The sequence below is a fragment of the Carassius gibelio genome, chromosome A18, assembly GCF_023724105.1.
Source record: "Carassius gibelio isolate Cgi1373 ecotype wild population from Czech Republic chromosome A18, carGib1.2-hapl.c, whole genome shotgun sequence".
In the NCBI taxonomy this organism is placed as follows: domain Eukaryota; kingdom Metazoa; phylum Chordata; class Actinopteri; order Cypriniformes; family Cyprinidae; genus Carassius; species Carassius gibelio.
In genome coordinates, this window is record NC_068388.1 from 7,830,947 (window position 1) to 7,853,422 (window position 22,476).

At 35.6% G+C, this 22,476-nt stretch overlaps 1 protein-coding gene across 1 annotated transcript; it reads right to left on the reverse strand.

Annotated features, from left to right (window-relative positions):
• Positions 1-1,853: 1,853 nt before the first annotated feature.
• LOC127934102 (chitin synthase chs-2-like) lies at positions 1,854-21,531 on the reverse strand. Its single transcript, XM_052531273.1, has 14 exons — positions 21,430-21,531; positions 7,757-7,936; positions 7,454-7,579; positions 6,924-7,135; positions 6,146-6,235; positions 5,918-6,067; positions 5,669-5,843; positions 5,486-5,587; positions 5,244-5,385; positions 4,356-4,556; positions 3,988-4,272; positions 3,086-3,265; positions 2,044-2,395; positions 1,854-1,908 (listed from the first exon to the last, which is right to left on the reverse strand). The coding sequence occupies exons 1-14, from the start codon at positions 21,529-21,531 to the stop codon at positions 1,854-1,856; spliced, it is 2,352 nt and encodes a 783-aa protein (XP_052387233.1).
• Between the last annotated feature and the right edge of the window lie 945 nt (positions 21,532-22,476).

A 22,476-nucleotide genomic window follows, 5' to 3' on the forward strand; every position in this document is an offset into this window, starting at 1 on the left:
TAAATTTACATAATACTAATATCTAATCAGCAACACGGCCATTGAATTATTAGAAAAAACACCCGAGGTGGTAATGATGCGAGGCAGGTGCGCATTATTTTCTAATAATTCTATATATATTTTATTTTATTATATCATATTATATATCAGTGGACAAGAGTAAATTATTCTGCTTATTTTACAGTTACCACAACAGGGCTTCCCGCACACAAACTTTACCTGGGCCTGCTGCCAAAGTATATTAAATGTCCACCTAGTGTTGTCACGGTACCAACATTTCAGTATTCTGTACCGAAACCAGTTAAAAATCCACGGTTCTCAGTACCAATTTCGGTACCAAAGCAAAACACAAAAATATGCTAATTAAAAAAAACAACAACACTTTTTATCACTAAAAATAAAACCAATACCATTCTTTATACTTATTTACAATTCGTCCCCTTTGAATTATAAGGTTCTATCTGCATTCCGAGTAGTTTTGAGATATTGAGCTTCGAAGTTTTTGTGTTCCATTCAACTGTGTAGATAGAACCTTTTTTTTTATTTTTTTTATAAAAAGTCCCATAATGTACACAACATAAAAAAAATCTATCACATAATGTAAATACGTTGACACAGAATGAGATGAATAACTAAATTTTGAAAAAATGTCAGATAGAACCTTATAATTCCAAGGGGACGAATCGTGTTTAAAGTTTTTCTACAAGTAATATAATTATGAAAAACATTAAACAATTTTCACCCAATTTTAATTTGTATTTTAATAAGTGAAATTTAAACATTAAATTTTTTGGTAAATAAAGGGGATTTGCTATTAAAATTAAAACATGAAAGAGATATTGTGTTAGTTATTTCTTTTAAAAAATTACGTTGTTTTTTTTTTTTCTCAACAGTAGCAGTATCACATACTGTACATTCTAATAAATAATAATAATACTTCTAGCACAATTGCTTTATGTAAAAATGAATTTTTATTTTGATGCGCTACCATGAATACCTTTAAATTGAGACTGGTTTTACTCAAATGAATCGAAGTGACAGTTCTGGTGATGTTGTTTATGTATTAATGTCCTCATTGAGACGGCAGATGCTGAAATTACTGCAAGCGGCAAACGCTTCATTCTATAAAAGCGCACGTCTCTGCCATTCATTCATTCACACAGAGACGCGCAAAACATGTAGGATTCATATTTCAACCAACTTTTGTGGCTTAACATTTACAGGTACTGGTCTATATGGAGATTTGATTAATTAATGCAAACTTTGAGAAATTCCTTGACTTTCAATATTAAAATGTAAGTTTCATTTTCATGACTGGATTTTGAGATTCCGTCTGTGTTTTCTGCTTCGCGGAAATCATAGCGCTGTATGCATCAAGAACAGGGTTGATCGGGTACTCAGTACCACCGGTACTTAAAGGAATCATGAGCACTCCTAAACCAGTTAGACTTACCGAAGGGAGTTCAGATTCAAACAAGAGAAAGTCGTTAGATTTCATCTGCAGTCGTTCAATCCAAGCTTTTGGAATTAAACACACATTAGTATTAATGGTAGTCAAATTCAGTGATTCTACCTAGAATGTTAGGATATTAAAGGGATAATTCAACCAAAAAAGAAAATTCCGTCGATCACTTAGGCCTACTCATCCTTAAATTGTTCCAAAGCTCTATGAATTTCTTTCTTCTTCTGAACACAAAAGAATATATTTTGAATATTGAGGGTAACCAATCAGTTTCTGGATGACTTCGATAAAATGTATATTTCTTCTTTATTCTTCTTTTATGTCCAACAGAAGAAATAAACTCTTACAGGTTTGAAAGATCTTGAGGGTGATTTTTGGGTGAATTGTCCCTTTAAGTATGGAAGTCATACTTACTTTGATGAGGACTAAGCTGAAACTCGTGTTCCCTGCGTAGTAGGAATGCAGTATAAGTTTTAGTAGTAGTATTAAAAACAAACCCATATATAAAAATAGTTACAAAATAAAACGCTATAATAAAAGTGTCAGTGTGAAACTATCCTAAAGTGTGGACATGTTTTTACCTCTGTGTTATGGTTTCTGTTGGCAGTATCTCCTCAATCTGATCTTCAGATTCCAAGCATGGACATTTCCAGCATATGGAATTCATGAACCTCTTCTTGATGGTATTGACTGCTGTAGCTTTAGCCTTGCTGCCGGATTCACGGGTGCCCCATGTGACATTGTTCATGTTGACTATGGAGTAAATAATTAAGAGTAGATACCCACTGGGAATGCAGAGGAAATATACCAGTCCATAGATGACCAGTGGGAACTCCTGGGGGTGTAAAGCTGCCGTGATGAGGTACAAAGCCACTATGCCAATGAGGAACATACCACTGGGAGTCACAAATGTCTGTTGTCTCAATAGATCACCTATGAGAGTTGACATGAGGAGAAAAAGGTTTATAGATAGATATTTCACCCATTTGTTACTTGTCAAGTCCTTCAGCTAACTGACATGTTTTCTCTCTTGGGTATTTAGAAGCAAAATTAGAGTTTTTGTGGCTTTTAATCAATGTCCAAGTTTAGATAGTACTGCCATCTTTTAACAGTCTAAAAATATTGATGGACTAAAGGGTTATTTTGAAATATTATTACAATTTAAAATAACTGTCTTATACTTTAATATATTTTAAAATATCATTTTAAGCTTAGTTTTCAGCAGCCATTAATACAGTCTTCAGAATTTATTCTAATATGTTGCCTTATTGCTTTAATAATAATTTATTTTGATTATCAGTGTTGATTAAAACATTGTGCTAAAATTAGAAGTTTTGCTTTGGCAACTAGCTAAAACTAGCTGAACTTTTTAATGCTTCACTTTATTTTAGTTAAAGTGAGGTTATTTCAGGTAACAAAATGTTTTATATATATAATTAATTTTTAGTATCAGTTTTCATTTTTGTTAACTGTAGAGAAGTTCTTATTTCTTTCCAAAACAAATAATTTTGTCAGTAGGAAATATACTGACATTGGGAAGACAAGAGACAAAAAGCAGTTTAAATAAAATCACAATTGTTTTTTAAACATAAAAAAACAACCACAACAAAAAACAACCATTACCTATGATTGAGAGAATTGTTCCCACCATGAGAAATGCATAGAGTACACTCATGATTGCTGCAATTGTAATCTGTGTGTCAGATTTCAGTTTGAAGCACAGGATGAGGAACACAGTAGGAGGAACTATGCCCAAAATAAGGGCTAGATTTGCATTCATATTAAAGATGAACACAAAGCTTCCTGCAAGAGAAACAAAGCACTTTAAAATAGATTTTGGAAAAATGTAACTGAAAAGTTCTTGAAATCTTGTTGGCATACTGAAAATACAGGAAAATAAATTCAGTGAACCTTGTTTCTTAAACATTTTTTAAGTGATGCAAAGAAAATTTAGTTTTTATTTTTTTGGCAGATTTCTATCTTTGTTTAAGCATGTTGTTCATTTGCTCCATAGCCTTTCCTTGGTTACTGTTGTAAACAAAGCAGTAATGCTCTTATAAACACTACTTTATATGGAAGTAAAAGGAAAAGAAAATGGCAATCTAAACTTTTCTGAAGACGATCAGTTCCCTTGAGTGATATATTCATATAAACTCCCTACCCCCAGTTAATTATTTATATTTTTCTTCCAATATGTTGTGCATCGTGAACATCTTGCTCTGCAAGCGACAGTATTTTTTTTCTCTTTGCATCCATCTACAGCATCTCTGGCCTCTGTTTTTGGCCATTTACAGACTTCATAATATTTCCACACAAGTTATATTTTGGGAAATTATTGCAATACAGTTTGTGTGCGTTTCTGGAAAAGAGATCAGCCAAAAAATAAATAAATAAAAATGTTTGTTTGATGATCATGTGTTTGGAGCAAAAATAATAATAATACAAAAAAAAACAACAAAAAAAAAAACAGCCAGTTCCAATTTATGGTCGGTTTATCTATAATTTTTTTTAATGCAAAACTTTACCTGATATCATGAGACAGACAGTGGCAGGGCCCAGGATGGAAGCGGCAGTGTTGATAATCTGGTACAAGATGTAAGGTTTTGAGATAGAGCTGTTCCTCTGAGAGGTCAGTTCTCCTGAACCCAAGAGGTCAATGGTGTTGGCCAAGGTAGAGGGTCCCCAGCGTCTGCGCTGGTTGTAAAACTCTTTAAATTCCTGTGGAGCTTTGGTGTATGCATCAGATGCTGCGTTATACTCCACCCTCCAGCCCTGCTGCAGCAGCAGAGTGCACAACCAGCGGTCCTCACCTGACATTACACCAAACAGATGGGGAATTATGTTAGTCTAGGTTTAATTGGTATTATTTGTCAGTTGTTAGATTCAAGCAGACCTTGATCACACTGGACGTATTGGCTGGCTTCATTGGCTTTGGTTGTGTATCTCTTCATGACATTGTCGTCCATGAGTGCGGCTCCTCTAAAAAGACTGAAACATCCAGGACTGCACAGTACACAGCCGAACACGTGCTCTGCAGTCTTTTGTAGCCAGTGGCCTACTGCATATTCAAACTTCTGATACCACACCATGGGCCCTTCAAGCATAGTGAAGAATCTCATTAGCCAATTTATTACCTTTATAATCTATAGTCACTTGTATTTTATTTACCTTCTATAGATTTTTTTTCATGGTTTTCAAAGAAAATGTCTTTCTTGCCATTTACCTAAATTGACTAGTTTCTACGAAATGACAAATGTATTTGCTGAAAAATACCAGTTTGTCAACAACAAAACATGAAATTGCTTCTGCTTGTTTCTTTTGTCCCCATAGCAGCGAATATATGGTAACTGAAATTTGCTTGCATTTATCCCTATACAAAAGACAGAGCTACAGATCAGAAATATTTGGTCATTATTTTAATTTATTTTCTTTTTTTATTTATTTTTTGTTTTATTTGGTGAATTATTCTTCACACCTTCTCTGCATCATACTAAACCATTCTAGAACTATCACTGCAACAAGCAATTATTTTGATTATTGATTAATCTAACAAAGAATAATTGACTATTTGTCACTAATAATCTGCATGGGTTGCTTTGGTATCAATGTAGGCAAACCCATGTATGTGACGAGGCTTTTAAAATAAATGTAGGAAAAATCGTCATCTCATCCTGTCAGTTTGAACTTAGCTTTACTGAAAAATGGAAATGACCACACAATGAAATGACCAAATAATCAAAAACAATAAAATTTCTCAACAATGCTTAATATCTATCCCAACCTGTGCCTGTTGGATGAATCCTGCCACAGGCAGCCCCAACCTCTGGGTAGAGTTTAAGTCTGTCGATTAACAGCATGACTGCAGATGGCTGGAAATCAGTGTCCCCATCCAGGGCCAAGATATACATGTTCTCCCTTTCTTTCTAAGGAGCATTAAAAACATAGTAAAACATCAAAAGCATATCTGATATTGTATTACTTTCTAGAAGAACTAGTAATGGAGTCTAAAGTTAATCCTCTAACCTTCTGTCTCTCCTCAATGGATTCCAGTTGTTTACCTTCCTCAAACTCTTTGAAGTACTGTCTGTTAAGTCTCCAGCCAAGAATGTAATACAAGTACATTATCTGCAAACACACATTATTGGTAAAATTGTGGATACAAAAACACTGTAGCTGCATTTTAACTGGATCTTTAATGAATCTTACCTGAGACCATCTTTTTTTGTGACGGATAAGTGTCTTGTCTTTGAAATGAATCATCATCAGATTGCCTTTAGGGAGGGTGTATTCCAGCCGCCCCCCATAAGGGGTGTTTATGATCTTCTGGGGTGGTAGTGCTGCCTTCTGCTTGAATATGGATCGGTCTTCTTCACTGAAAATGCTAATGTATTTGAAGTATTAGAAGATTAGTTTTGCACATAAAAACAGATATAGTTATATAAGAAGGATACTTACGTGTAGACTTCTTTGATGACATCCACAATACTTTCAGCATATTCATTTGCATGCCTTCCATTATCAACATCCTTGAAAGCATCATCAAAATAAATATGGAATTCAAACTGGACATCGCTGTTTTTGTGTTTGGGACTGTATTTATCAAGTCTGGTAGTAAAATAAATAGTATTGGAATTACAAATAAATTAGAAATTTTTACAAATTGAGTAAGTGTAGTCTGTTTACCTGAACATAGAGATGATCATCTTCATCATTTCATCATAGCTCTCATGCCACATCGTTGCACACAGAAACACTCTGATGGTTTCTTTTGCACTGAGGAGTACATTATATGTATGAAGTCATTTCATATTAAGAAATATATTTTTTTTTTTTTATTTTAATTTTTAATTTTTTTAATTTAAAAAGTTAAACTTTCATAGATGAACAGACTCAAAGTTCTCAGACTTAAAGAGTTTATATTAGAAAATAAAGGCTTCATTGCAGAAATTTTATTGCAGGGACTTTAGTAAATGTAGGCACAGTTTGAGATGCTAAAGTGATTAAAAAAAATTCTAGAAGAGATACATGTGAAATTACAGTGGTCTTTTTCTCAGATGAAACACCTTAAAAATTGGTGATTTAATCGCCTTTCAATCTCACTAACACCTCGGAAAAAGAACTAAGACATTAAACCTATCCCATTTGTAATTTTTAATGGGAACACATTTAATGAGAGGATGATTTAAAGGGATGCTCTCATAGTAAGTATCTGATTCATACCAATAAGCCAATAAGTAGTCATGTGAGAGTAACGAATAAATGGTTGTTATTATTATTATTATTATTATTATTTTATTATCTAAATATAGAAAAAAAAAACTTTAAAAATAAATAATTATATAACTTTTAAATGCCATATGTGAATTACATAGAATATAAAAAAATAAATGTAAAACAATACCATTCAGCATAAAATACTAAATATTGATATCTATTATACTTGGTAAGTTAAAACACTTACCTCCGTCTCTCCTTGATTCTCTTTCTGATTTCAAAACGAGTGTTTAGCAACATAGACTGTTCCATAAATGCTCCTTCATACATAGGTCGCACAAACAGATCTTGGGTTCTTTCTATTCGATGGATCTTCAGGTACCAGATGTAAATTGTACTGAGTATGAGTCCAAGCCACCAGCTCAGAGCAGAGCAGCCCAAACAGGCCAGTCCTCCTGTCTTCATGTGTATCACAATGTCCCTGGCATTCAGAGTTCTTATAACATCAGTCAATATCAAATTTAACCATTCGTCACTGGATTTCGGCTGAAAGTTCTCAAAACAGGTAGAAGTTTGATTGGATTCTGGGAGCCTGACTATATGTGGAACCAAAAACCCAGCCGAAACTGTGATAGAGGCAAGGTACATGGGCACGATGAAGCTGCAGCGCACAGCGCGCATCTTACAAGCCAAAACCACAAACCAGCGGCACAAGGCAGAGGATATAATCTGGATTGCCACCAATGCAATGACAACTGTTTCAAAGACAAGTTTTACCGATTTCCATTCCTGACCTGATAGAGGAACATAACCTGCAATCACAGCTGACGTAATCAGGATTCTTATCAAACTAGAGATGATGCTGACCATGTTACGGGACTGAGCAATGTCTCTGGAAATTTCCTTTAGAAATGACACATTAAAGAGCGTGCTATAGCTCTCCCACCAGTTCACAGAAACACAGATGGTTCCACCAATGGCAAGGCCAACTGATATTTTTGTCTCTAAGGAACTTTCGAATGCCAAATAATTGATGGCAAAGAGCACATAACCTGTGACGATTAAGAAAATGGAGCATACAGGGACCATTATGAGCCACTTTCTCTCTTTGGCAAGGCAATCAGCGACCACCTGGAACACTGCGGACAGGATGCTCACACTGTTTAGAATCATCACATTGGTGACAATGTCAAAGTGTGGCATGGCTACTATTGTTAGAACTGCAGCTCCCAGTCCTACCAGGAACTCACAACCCAGAACCTAAGGGAAAGGTCAAATCAAAGTCAGAAAGGTTCCAGACAATATAATCAGATTCTATGCTACTCGATTGAAAAAAAAACTGGATGTAAAAACAATTATTTACACTTAGAAATGGCTAGTAAGTATAACAAACAATAAAAAAAGAAATGGCAATTAATACTCTGTATCAAAGCTCAAATTTGTTGAGAAACATACTCCAATAATCTCTTTTATTAACTTCAAAAATGTCTTTATTGTACAGATCTGTTCATTAAACATTTATGTTTGCTTACCCAAAAAATAGTTTTTTTAGAGGGCATGTCTGCACTCTTGAAAATAAACTTCCATGTGCTCTTTAGCAGAAGAAGAACACTCGGTCCAACCAGAATGAAGCCAATGCCAAGTAAGACAGTCGTTTTTTGTTCTGAACATATAATATCAGTTTGATTGTTCCCAAATGATATCAAAATCAGAAATGATGTCTGTAAAGACAAAAAAAAGTGGAAAATGAAAACTTGCTGTTAATTTACTTAACCTCAGGCCATCCAAGATTTAGTTTTTATTCAGTAGAACAGTAAAGAAGATTTTTAGCTGGAACAGGTCCTTGGTGATTTATAAGATGCAAGTCAGCGGCTAATGGTTTTTGAGAATTAAAAAAAGGACATCAGGAAACACAAAATTGATACCCATGGCTCCTGCCGATATATTGAGGTCTTATGAAGCAAAACGATGCATATATATGCATGACTTGCATTTTATGAATCACCAAGGACCACGGTTTCAGCTAAAAATCTTCTTCACTGTTCTACTTAAGAAAAAAAGAGTCACCTACCTACGTTATGTCATTGTGTGATTACATAAACTAGTAAATTAATAAATCAATACATTGTCAGGAGTGACGGATATTAATTTTGTGTTCCTTGAAATGCTTTTTTTTATTATTCTCAAAAACCAGTAGCTGTTGACTTGCATTTTATGAATCACCAAGAACCACAGTTTCAGATAAAAATCGTCTTTACTGTTCTACTGAAGAAAAAAACTACATCTACTACATATTTACATCTACAAACTACATCTTTCATGGTCTGAGTATGAGTAATGTAACAGTATATTTAATTTTTTATATGAACTATTCCTTTAATTGTTAACCCATCATGAATAAAAATGATTAGCGAATGCTTAATAAAGCAGCTCACCTTACTGAGCAGCACAAGGGTGAAGACAAGTACACCAACAATAGCATACAGGAACCATTTCAAACACTGTTTTTGTTTCTTTGGCTTCTGCTCATCTTGAATAATTGGTACTTCACTGCACACATCCCAAGATTGACTGTTTTGGAAGGGGAAAAAAAAGGGAATATCTTACTATATGTGCTATATGACTATATGTGATAGACTTAGAATTATTTTAAGTTTATATATATATATATATATATATATATATATATATATATATATATATATATATATATGTGTGTATGTGTGTGTTGTATATATATATATATATATATATGCTTTATAGGCAATAAAGGTTGCCTTTTGCCTTTAGATAAAAACATTATATTAACATACTACAACATTGACAGAACACCGCACACAGGAAGTGATTTGTTCTCTCTCAATATTATCATTTGTCGAAGGCAAGAATGAGGACTTCAGCATTCCATTGATCAAAGACTGATCCAATCACCATGTTCCCTTTTGCTGATCACAGTCCTTCATTCTTAAGACCTAAGTGTGAACAACCATTGACTCCCTCAGACTGGTTTTGTTCCAGACTGCCAGGATCTTCTCCACCAACTTCAGAATTGTATCTTCAGCAATCCTCCTTCTGCATGTTCCAGATTGTTTGGATCTTCTGCATTTCAGACTTCAGAACCTTCACTCTCAAGATTACTCTGTTCTAGACCAAGGACCCTCTCAGTGCTCAGGAATTCATCTTTCACTAGTGCTTCGTGTTCAAGACTGTGAGATGGATCTAACTCTTTTAACTAACTTCCTTCTAACTTCCTTCTAACTAACTTCTAACTTTTCTTCTAACTTCCAACTGCAATGTGGCTCATATCAACAAGTTGAAGATGCTGCCGCCATAGGCTGAATAAAAACATGGGCATAGTGTCTGTGACGTCAGCCGCAGGTTTATGAAAAGCATTTTTAAGGCCAAAGTGGGCGGAGCCGGTTGCCGTCATCTTGGCAGCATGTCACCATTTGTCACTCCCGTATAATCAAAATGGGCAAAAAGGCAGAATGTGGGTGGAGCTGAGGTTCTTGGTTGCTGAAACCAAGCCCGCCTAGCTCGACAAAAAGACAATCCACCTGCCACTCAAGTGACTACGCCGATAATTATGCAGACCTTTAAGGCTTAATATAATTTAAACTGAAGATTTATATAAAAACAAACAAACAAACAAAATAAAAACACCCCTCTCACAGTTGTCATGAAGAGAAAAATTAGCTATATAGACCAGAACCACCTTTTGTACCAGGCTGTAAACATATTGTTTTCTGCTGTAAAGTTTTTTTACAAGGGGGTGGATTGACTCCCTTTTGTGGACCAGTCAATGAATTGCAGTTTATAGAGGTCATATGATGCAATTTCAAATTTCCTTTCTCTTTGGAGTGTGACAAGCTGTTCGTACATGGATAAGATCCCTAAAGTTCCAAAGACTAAAGTCTCACACCCACAAATATATTCTTTATAAAAGTTAAGACTCCTTCATGCCCTACTAAAAGGCCTCATTTAAACATGCCCCCACATATCTACATCACTGTGAAAGCAAAACTGCTTTGGTCTTCCAAAAGAGGACACAACTATAAATCAGTGGTTAAGTTGTATTTACAACAACACTGTTCAAGGACAGTTCAACACAAATATTCAGATGTGTGCAGCATATTTTATTGAGGACTGTTTCCTGAACCTGGAAGAGTAGCCTAGTAGCCTAGTAGATATAGGGAGACATACAAAATGTGCTGGGCTCGTAATACTCCAGTGGGGAATTGCACAAAAGCAGGATAAGGGATGAAGCTGTGATTTTCCAGTTATGCTGGTTGAATTTATCCCTGATTCAGTTGCATGAAAGCAGGCTAAATTAAGCTTAATTATGTTACTATGAAGATTTATTCTTTGCCGCCAGCTGCTCCAGAGCAGGCTAACAACCAGGCTAAAATGAATCATATGGATTTATCTGTTAGTTCTGCTGTCAATACTTCTAGAAATGAATGTGTAAAAAAGTGAACAGCTTATGTCATTTGTGGATTAATGCTTATTGGAGATGCGAATCGTTTTAAACGATTCAGTTCGATTTGGTGAACTGGTTCAAGAAGATCTGGTTACATTGAATGATTAGTTCGCGAACCGGATATCAATACACTGCAGAGTTTTGAACTCTCTCACAACAGACACGGAAGACAAGACAATGATCAATAAAGTCGTAGTTTTTGCTATTTTTGGACCAAAATGTATTTTCGATGCTTCAAAAAATTCTAGCTGACTCTCTGATGTCAGACGAACTACTTAGATGATGTTTTTCTTACCTTTCTGGACATGGACAGTATACCAAACACACAGTTTCAATGGAGGGACTGAGAGCTCTTGGACTAAATCTAAAATATCTTAAACTGTGTTCCGAAGATAAACGGAGTTCTCACTGGTTTGGAACGACATGAGGGTGAGTCATTAATGACATAATTTTGATTATTGGGTGAACTAACCCTTTAAGGCAAAGTGTACAACTGTTAATTTGTGTAAATGACAAGTCACTCGAATTGTAATTATGATGGCTTCAGTGGAGCACTGGTTATTTGGACTACTTGTGCATCAAATCGGTCTGCTTTTAGGCTTTTGTTCTTTGTTTTAATATAGCAGCTGTATTTCCCTTTTTACATATATGTTTCACATTTTTATATGTTTCCATTAGAAGCTGTTGCTCATTTGGTGAGAAGTACGCTGCATGAGTTTTATCCATTTCTGCATCATTGATTCTGTGACCGATCCTGGAATGCTGTGACGTGCACTTATCAAAACTATCTACACCTGGCTTGACATAGCATCATGCTCTCATATTGGATCAGCAAACGTGCAATGGACTAAGCCAGGATTTGATGATTAAACTAGGTCAAGCTGCGCCTTTTCTTTTATCCTGGCTTTCTTAATTCTATTTTTGTGCAATACCCCTCAGGGCTGCATTTACACTGGCACAAAATAATCTGATTTATTTTCTCCCATCTGACAGATCAAAATTGGTTGCATACCTTTAAACACATAAATCTGCACTGATTTTATTCACATCCAATCTGGGACACTTCCAAATGTGGTTTTAAATCAGAATTATATCTGATATCTGGACATGCGACCTATGTCTAAACACGCATATCTGATTCTTATTGGAATTCCAAGCCATCATGAGGTGATGACGGCATGCTTGCTCACTAAATGATAGCTTTTATGTTATATTATGAAGCTGATGTGCCTGTATATGCACTCGCACTAAAAATTGTCAGCATTATAACTGAGGTGGGAACTTTAGTTCTATCTATTTTTTCTTTAAAGAAATTGCATGCACACGCAAACACACACATATTCAGCAGCTGAATTTCAACCACTGCCTAGTTAATTTAAAAGAGACACTTGAGTTTTTTTCCTTTTTATTATATAAACCAAAAGCTTCACTGTATAGGCTACTCTCCCTTGCTCGCTCTCTCATTATCATTATATTCAAATTATTTCTAATAAATGTAATCTTACCTGCTACTTTATTTCACTTCAGAATTCTAGATCTAACGACTGTAGATACAATGACAAAAGCGATTTTCCCAAAAGTGAATCTGACCAGTAGAAACGTTTAAAAAAAGTTTTTGAAGTAGCAATGTTATGGAAAAACAAGTTGAGTTGAGACATACACAAAGCGTATTGTTAGGCAACACTATCAGCTGTCTCCTTGTTATCTGGGATGTACTCTACATTGACAATTCTATGCAATTCTATGCATGCAGCCAGGTCATCCTGGTTAAGTGGGTGTAAAATGACAAAGTCATTCACCTAGGACTAGGACTCTTTTAAAAGGTACACATGCCTCCTCACTGGGAAGTTTGAAAAGGTACGGAAAAAAAACTCAAAACAAGGTTTTGTTTTGTTTTTTTTTCCCTAAAATGTTTCGCTAAATATGTTGCATGTTCTAAGAAGTGCAGATCAAAACAATTCCAAAATGTTAAAAAAATGCTCATTGTGTTTATTCTCAGGTTGTCATGTTTGTTGTGTTTATTATTTTGTTATTTTTGGGTCTTATTAATTTTTTATTGCCATTGCCATTGCCATTGCCGTTGTTTTTTTGTTTTTGTTTTTTTGTTTTTTAAGAAAAACGTTTCTTGTTTGTTAGCCAAAATAATTTTTCTCCAGTTTTTTACCATTTTATAGATTTGAATCCTTGTTAAATGTTAACTGCTCTTTTAAGTAAAACGTTTTGATTCATATCAGATGTTGTTTTTTTAAGATCTTTCAAAATAATGCATTTTAAGTAGATGCATGTAGCCCACAGAACAATAATATTCTACTGTAAATCTAATTATAACATCATTGGTTACTTTAAATTCACTCTTTACAAAGGCGTATAATAACATTGGTTTTAAAATAAATCTAAAAAAAGATTTGATATAAATTAAATAAGTAATGAGTCTTCAATCTAATTATTTCTATCCATTATTTTATGCCTTTGTACAATAAAAAGTGAATTTAAAGTAACCATAATGATGTTGTAAATATCACAGAAATGTACTGATGGAATTTTTACAGAAAAAAAAAGCTGTTAAATAATTCACAGTATGAATATTGTAGAATTACAGTAGATTGCTGGCGACTTTACAGTTACAAATTACTGTACACATTACAGTTTTTTTGTTTTTTTACAGATTTTTTTTTTCTTTACATTGTACCCATCCCTAAACAAAATAAAATATTAATAACAAAATTTAAGACCAAAAACCATTACATTCATGGCGCTACTTAGATCTAAAACCTCCACATTTAATAGTGCCCTGTTTGATGCCCTCTAAGATTGAAATCACTACATCACTACATGGTGCCCGTGTCAGGCTATCTGACATTGAAACCAATATATTTAGTGGTGCCCCGTGTGAGGTTACCTTACTTTAAAATTATTACAATGTAACAGAAATAAGTAATCAAGAATAAAAGAATATATAACATTTCTATTAGTAATAAAATACAATTTGGGGAAAATGTCATATTATAATTGATTATTAATTAATAAATTAATAAGTTTGATAAAGTATTCAAATTTAAACATTTAATCTTTAAATTAGGGTATTCTTTTAAAAAGTTTTTAAGTACCTGAATTCATGTCTCTGTCGTTGTTCCATAGTGATGCTTCCAGAGCAGCAAAAACATCTGATTAATAATCTGTAAAGCAAACAAGAGCTTTATAACTAGATGGGAGGGATCTATACATTATTTAATCATGTTCCTCATATGACTGGATGCTATTTCCACTTTATTTTATTATTATTTTTTCAAATATGAATACTCCTTGCTTTTATGATGAAACGCTTTTATTAAATTGTTTTCTAGTGATTCACCAGAAACAAGCCCAGATATTTGGCCAATCATTTTTAATTAACTTGTGGTACTAGTTTTGTTTTTCTTGGTAACACTATGTCTTCTCAACAACAATTCTGACTCCTGTATAGGTTAATTAAAGAAGGGAATGTTGTTTGATGTTTTTATAGCAGCAATGAAGACAATAAAACAAAACTGGTTTGAAACATTTTGGATTCACATCCTCCTTAAAATACTGACTTGTAAATATACAACGGCACGAATGAACAACACTGTAAGAAAAAAAATAAGTGTAATTTTAACAGTAAAATTTTGTAAAATACGCTAAAGAAAAAAAACTGTTAATAGGTTAACAGTAAGTTCCTGTACTATATAGTATATATACATAGTATATATACTATGTAGTTTTACAGTAAAATGCTGATAATTTTACAGCTTTTATAAGTAAAAAAAAAAAAGTCAATGTATAATTTACAGTCAAAAACTGTAAACTGATATTCCCAGAATTCCCTGCATAATGCTCCACGTTTAAAAGTATTTCGTTTAAATAATGTTTTTTAATAGTTTTTTGTTTTAATTTCTGTACATTTGGGCTTTATGTTACATCTTCTGTTGTTTCATGAAACTTTATTGCATTATTAAAGTAACGTGTGATACCATGATGGTGTTTTGAGTTTGCATGAATGACTCTGCGCACCTTCTATATATTAATATATACTTCTGCTTTTGGCAAAGCTACTTGTGATGAGCTTTGATTCCTCAAGTGGCTTTCTCGTTTACCACCTGCAATTTTATGGTGGTTGTCAGTATGTTAAAGGTACAAAACAGATTTTAATAGTGTGCATTGTTGAATTTACTAGTTTACATTCAAATTTTCTTGTTTGTAAATTACAGCTTTATACTGTGACTTTTACGTATTTGACTGTAAATGTGTTTACAGTTTTTCTGTATTTTTTTTTTTTTACACAATTATTCTGGCAACCAGAGCTACCAAAGTGGTGTTAAAAAAAAGAAAAAAATTGGATTATATAAAGGAATGAATATAAAATGTTTCAGATTGTACAAATATTTATATGTCTGTTGTGCCCCCTTCCCTATGTTGTTTGTTTGAATGGATTTTGTTTTATTCGATCAAAAACAATAATAATAAAAAAAGGAAATAGTTTGGGCCATTTTATGTTATTGTGGGACAGTACACTTGCAACTAAGATGCATGAAGAATTGGTGTCTGATGTGAAAGTACTTAGTTTCTAACATGCAAAAAAGTCCAGACCTCAACCTCAGCATGTGCTAAAAAATATAAATGTATGACAAAATATCTAAGTGTCACACCCCAGTACTGTTTTTTTATTCCCCATGTGCTCCGTGACCAAGGCTGTGTTCAAAATGGCATATGTGCTTACTGCCCAGTACACAGTCTTTACTACCTACTATTTTTTAAAGAATAGTGCAACATAAGTGTGCTTATTCATAATAAAACGTGCCTCAACATGTCTCCTGCAGTGAATGCATGCATTTTTGTAAGAAAAATGTAAATATTTCAAATGTAATAAACACTTTCTTTAAACTCTCACTTCTGGTATCTGTCATACATGGAAGCCATTCCAGCGAATGATGCAGCATGTATGCACAGTGCGCACTTTAGAGATATGCTAGTCTAACAAGTTTATAGGAGCAAACGAAGCAAAGTTTCCTTACTTTAGCAAAGGAAAACCAGTCTCCTCTTGGTTTATATTGAAATCCTCCGAAATTTTTCTTTGCAAATCCTTTGGTTTGTACTTATAATTTTTGACTGGCATTTTGTTTTGTTCTCTCTCCACTTTCATCACTAACCCCGCAATGAATGAAGGAAGGAAAAAACAAACGAATGAACGAACGAACGAATGAATGAATGAATGACTTAGAACCAATTAGAACCAATGCCAGTGTACTATTACTAGTACTAAGAATTAAATCCACAGTGCATTTTAAACTTTCGCAAACAATACACTTAACAGTCTAATCAACAACCAAAGCCATCATCAGACCAATAAAACGCGTTTAACATACTGAATAGACTTAAACATTCAAAACCACAAGAAGTGTGACCTCAGAGTCATACATTAACCATGGTGTACTTGCTAAGATAAAGTTCTAACTTATAAACAATATGAATATATGACAGATATTTACAAATTATTGTACCACAGTATACAATATAAAATTATAAACATGCATTACCATTAACACAGCTATTCAATCAACCTCCCATTTATTCAGTTGATTGCAGAGAAAATGATGTACTCCAAACACATTTTTTAAGTAAAAACAAGTTGTTTTATTTCAGTGCATTTAATTAATTTGACCTCACAAAAATACAGCTCTCCTTGACTATTCCAGAGACAATAGCCCCTCTTTGTCTGTCTTTAATCATGTTAAATTAAGCATTGCTAAGTGGATGGATAGTCATAGTCATAGCCTATGTCAAGCCCCACATTGACAAATGATCTCACAAGTACCATTGCCCCATTTTCTGTAAGAACTGCATGTTAATACCGTGCAGCATGCTCTAGAATGTGCATATTAAACTGGAATGACATTTGCCATATAATCTCTCAAATCGGCTCACAGAATTTTTGAACGGAAATTCAGCTACATCTATGTCATGTGGACAAATAATAAATTTCAACAGAATGAAAGTTCCTTGTAAAAGTAGAAGTAATTGTTCAAGGAAGTGCCATGGTAAAATGCCACTCAGGCATTGAAAACAATAAAACAACACAAAATTCCTGTATTATGAGGCCTTCCAGAATTTGTGCATCTTTATAGATCATTGAGGTCTTGTATTGTTGGCTGGTGGCTTTATTTCAAGTAGCCATTTATCAATGGCCATGGCTTCGCTTTCAATATACCAGCTCTCTCCATGATACTTTGAATCAAACCATAGTGTTGTCAGTTGCTGACATACACCAAGTTAAAATTCCATGCATATAGACAAAACCAAATAAGCAAATAGTCACATTAATAGCAGTAAAGGCGATCGACCTTTAACTCCACGAGCACATGTGCCTTTTGTAACTAATGTTCTTGCATCATTGAAATGCTGGTTGTGGGTGCGTGTGCTTGAATCTCCACTTTCCGGACTGTGTACTCTAGTGAAACCTTTTTTTTTTTTTTTTGGCAACAGTTTCACCCTTCTTTCAACACCAGTTGCATCCGTGTTCCTCATTAAAATTTTTGGAGAGTGCAGAGAGCAACTGAGTGACACACACAGACTGTACAAGACTGAAAACACTGACATTCAAACTTTGTCCTCTGTGCATTACAGTTAGACCTTCTTCTTCTAGCTGAATGCATGCATCAGCAAAGGGCTGCAGAAAATAATTCATTTTGGGCTTACAGGTGCATCTCAGTAAATTTGAATGTCTTGAAAAAGTTAATTTCTTTTAGTGATTCAACTAATATTGTGAAACTTGTGTATTAAATAAATGCAGTGCACACAGACTGAAGTAGTTTAAGTCTTTGGTTCTTTTAATTGTGATGATATTGGCTCACATTTTACAAATACCCGCCAATTTACTATCTCAACAAATAAGAATACTTCATAAGACCAATAGAAAAGTTTTTTTTTGTGAATTGTTTATTCTGGAAATTATGTTCATTTACTGTACATGTACTCAATACTTTGTAGGGGCTCCTTTTGCTTTAATTACTGCCTCATTTCGGCATGGCATGGAGGTGATCAGTTTGTGGCACTGCTGAGGTGGTATGGAAGCCCAGGTTTCTCCACCCTTCTCCACCCTTCCTCCAGAGTCTAGGACCTTGGATTCCAAAATGAAACACAAAACTCGCTCCCATCTGAAAATAAGGGCTTTGGACCACTGGGCAACAATCCAGTTCTTCTTCTCCTTAGCCCAGGGAAGACGCCTCTGACTTTGTTCTTTGGTTCAGGAGTGACTTAACAAGAGGAATATGACGACTGTAGCCAAATTCCTTGACATGTATGTAGGCCTTGACCCCAGCCTTAGTCAAATTCTTGAATCGATTTTACTTGAAAATCCTCATAAGGCTGCGGTTCTCTCGGTTGCTTGTGTTAACATGCTTGGATACAGCACTCTGTGAACAGCCAGCTTCTTTGGCAATGAATGTTTGTGGTTTACCCTCCAAACTGAGAGACCATTCTGAAGGCTCAGGAAACCTTTGCAGGTGTTTTGAGTCGATTAGCTGATTGGCATATCACCATATTCTAATTTGTTGAGATAGTGGATTGGAGGTTTTTTTTATTAAATGTGAGACAAAATCATCACAATAAAAAAGAACCAAAGACTTATGCTGGGTACACAACAAAATATTTTTTACATCATATAAGATTTTCAAAAGGTGACAGACCGCAAACATGAGGATCAAATATCGAAAAATGTAACCGTTTTGCTCCTAAAGTGTGTGTCACAATTATCGAGTCTCAAGATCCAAGTGCGAGGGCAAAAATGGTTTATTTGCATAACTCAGATAGCCAGCAATGAGAGTGTGTTGTGTGCTATGATGTGACAAAGACAGCACACCACACATGAACAGATTTTCAACCAGTCTCGACTGTGAACACAGGAAATCTTGTAAAATCTCAAGAGACTTCAGAATAAGCATAGCGGACGATATGCAGAAAGAAATTGCAATGATAGTGTTTGGAATGATTTTATACACGACACGTTGTATGAAAATTTGTGCTGTTGCCACAAATCCACAAGCTGATCCTCCATCTCTGCTCTCCACATCAGTTACACTTTGTGCTGCGACATGACTGCTTCCGACTTCCATCACCTCGCTTTCTGATTGTATACTGTTTCATTTAACGTGATAATCTCCAGGGCATGCACACGTTTGTCCTCGTGGTTCCCCCAACACATCAATTGTTGATCGTAAATATAAAACGTTGAATATTTACAATTCATGATCGGGGCGGCTCAGGATCAGACACTCTTAACACACCTCACACCAAGAGAAAATCTGATAAGATTACAAAAATATAAATGTATGACAAAATATCTAAGTGTCACACCCCAGTACTGTTTTTTTATTCCCCATGTGCTCCGTGACCAAGGCTGTGTTCAAAATGGCATATGTGCTTACTGCCCAGTACACAGTCTTTACTACCTACTATTTTTTAAAGAATAGTGCAACATAAGTGTGCTTATTCATAATAAAACGTGCCTCAACATGTCTCCTGCAGTGAATGCATGCGTTTTTGTAAGAAAAATGTCAATATTTCAAATGTAATAAACACTTTCTTTAAACTCTCACTTCTGGTATCTGTCATACATGGAAGCCATTCCAGCGAATGATGCAGCATGTATGCACAGTGCGCACTTTAGAGATATGCTAGTCTAACAAGTTTATAGGAGCAAACGAAGCAAAGTTTCCTTACTTTAGCAAAGGAAAACCAGTCTCCTCTTGGTTTATATTGAAATCTTCCGAAATTTTTCTTTGCAAATCCTTTGGTTTGTACTTATAATTTTTGACTGGCATTTTGTTTTGTTCTCTCTCCACTTTCATCACTAATCCCGCAATGAATGAATGAAGGAAAAAACAAACGAATGAACGAATGAACGAACGAACAAACGAACGAACGAACGAACGAACGAACGAATGAATGAATGAATGAATGAATGTATGACTTAGAACCAATTAGAACCTATCTGTAGAACCATCAAGACAATCGGGACATAGCTAGGATTGTCTGAAAGGGGGAGATCGCCCCCAAAATTAGCCCGATTATCTTTTGGTGTGTACCCAGCATTAAACTACTTCCGTCTGTGTGCTTTGAATTTATTTAATACACAAGTTTCACAATTTGAGTTGAATTATTGAAATAAATGAATTTGTTAACATTCACTTGCTGTCACCTACTAGCGGTTTTAATTTTACATTTCAGCTAGTTATTTTCGTGTTTTAAATTATTTGAAATTTCAGTATTTAGCATTTTATGTTAAAAACAAAACATTAAGCCTATTTTTGCATCTGTAACTGCAGGTTAAATTCATCCACATCCCCACTGAAATACATTAAACTGTAGGTTAAATGCTATTTCAGATGCATATTCCAAAAATGTTTTCTTATGTTGGAATGAAAGACACTAAGAATGGGATGACATGCTTATGGAGGATATAGTTAAAACTGAAAACACAATCTTGCTACTCATATATAATTCACAGTTCTCCCATTTGTGCTTGCAGTCAGTCCAAGGACGTCCTGTCTGTGTTCAGAGGCAGGTTTAGCTACCCTGACATTGTTAGGGTTTCGGATTTTGACATACAGGTTCTGGTCATATACTTAGAATATCATCAAAAAGTTTATTTCTTTCACTAATTCCTTTCAAAAAGTGAAACTTATATATTATGTTCACTCATTACACTCAGACTGATATATTTCAAATGCTTATTTCTATTAATTTTGATGATTATATCTGAAAACTAAGGAAAATCCCAAATTCAGTATCTCAGAAAATTTGAATATTACTTAAGACCAATGCAATTAAAGGAATTTTAGAATTCTTGGCCAACTGAACAGTATAAACATGAAAAGTATGAGCATGTACAGCCCTCAATACTTAGTTGGGGCTCCTTTTGCCTGAATTACTGCAGCAATGCGGCATGGCATGGAGTCAATCAGTCTGCGGAATTGTTCAGGTGTTATGAGAGCCCAAGTTGCTCTGACAGAGGCCTTCAGCTCTTCTGCCTTCTTGAGTCTGGCATATCACAGCTTCCTCTTCACAATACCCCATAGATTTTCTATGGGGTTAAGGTCAGTGAGTTTGCTGGCCAATTAAGAACAGGGATACCATCCATCCATCCATCCATCCATCTTCTTCCACTTATCCGGGCCCGGTTGTGGGGGCAGCAGTCCAAGCAGAGATGCCCAGACTTCCCTCTCCCTAGACACTTTCTCCAGCTCTTCCGGGGGGATACCGAGGCGTTCCCAGGCCAGCCGAGACACTCCAGCATGTCCTCAGTCTTTCCCGGGGCCTCCTCCCAGTGGGACGTGCCCAAAACACCTTCCCAGGAAGGCATCCAGGAGGCATCCAGAACAGATGCCCAAGCCACCTCAGCTGGCTCCTCTCGATGTGGAGGAGCAGCGGCTCTACTCTGAGCTCCTCCCGAGTGGCAGAGCTCCTCACCCTATCTCTAAGGGAGCGGCCAGCCACCCTATGGAGAAAGCTAATTTCGGCCGCCTGTATCTGGGATCTTGTCCTTTCGGTCCTGACCCACAGCTCATGACCATAGGTGAGAGTAGGAACGTAGATTGTTCGGTAAATCGAGAGCTTTGCCTTGCAGCTCAGCTCCTTCTTCACCATGATAGACAGGTACATCAACCGCATTACTGCAGAAGCTGCACCTATCCATCTGTCAATCTTCCGCTCCATCCTTCCCTCACTCGTGAACAAGACCCCGAGATACTTGAACTCCTCCACTTGAGGCAGGAGCTCTCCACCAACCTGAAGGGGACATGCGACCCTTTTCCGGAAGGGATAGCATGGTCCTCAAACCAGGTACTGGTAGCTTTGGCACTGTGTGGGGGTTACAAGTCCTGTTGGAAAATTAAATCTGCATCTCCATAAAGTTGGTCAGCAGCAGGAAGCATGAAGTGCTCTAAAACTTCCTGGTATACTGCTGTGTTGACCTCGGACCTCAGAAAACACAGTGGACCAACACCAGCAGATGACATGGCACCCCAAATCATCCCTGATGTGGAAACTTTACACTGGATCTCAAGCAATGTGGATTGTGTGCTTCTCCTCTCTTCTTCCAAACACTGGGACCCTGATTTCCAAAGGAAATGCAAAATTTACTTTCATCAGAGAACATAACTTTGGACCTCTCAGCAGCAGTCCAGTCCTTTTTGTCTTTAGATGCTTCTGACACTATCTGTTGTTCAAGAGCGGCTTGACACAAGGAATGCGACAGCTGAAACCTTGCATATGTCTGTGCGTAGTGGTTCTTGAAGCATTTACTCCA

Coding starts and splice junctions, on each gene's coding strand:
- LOC127934102 (XM_052531273.1), bottom strand. CDS start 21,531: ATGCCTTCCTGGGAAGGTGTTTTGGGCACGTCCCACTGGGAGGAGGCC. Junction 7,580..7,756: donor AGTGGCTCATAATGGTCCCT/GTATGCTCCATT, acceptor TCATTTCTAAAG/GAAATTTCCAGAGACATTGC. Junction 5,844..5,917: donor GTCATCAAAGAAGTCTACAC/GTAAGTATCCTT, acceptor CAAATACATTAG/CATTTTCAGTGAAGAAGACC.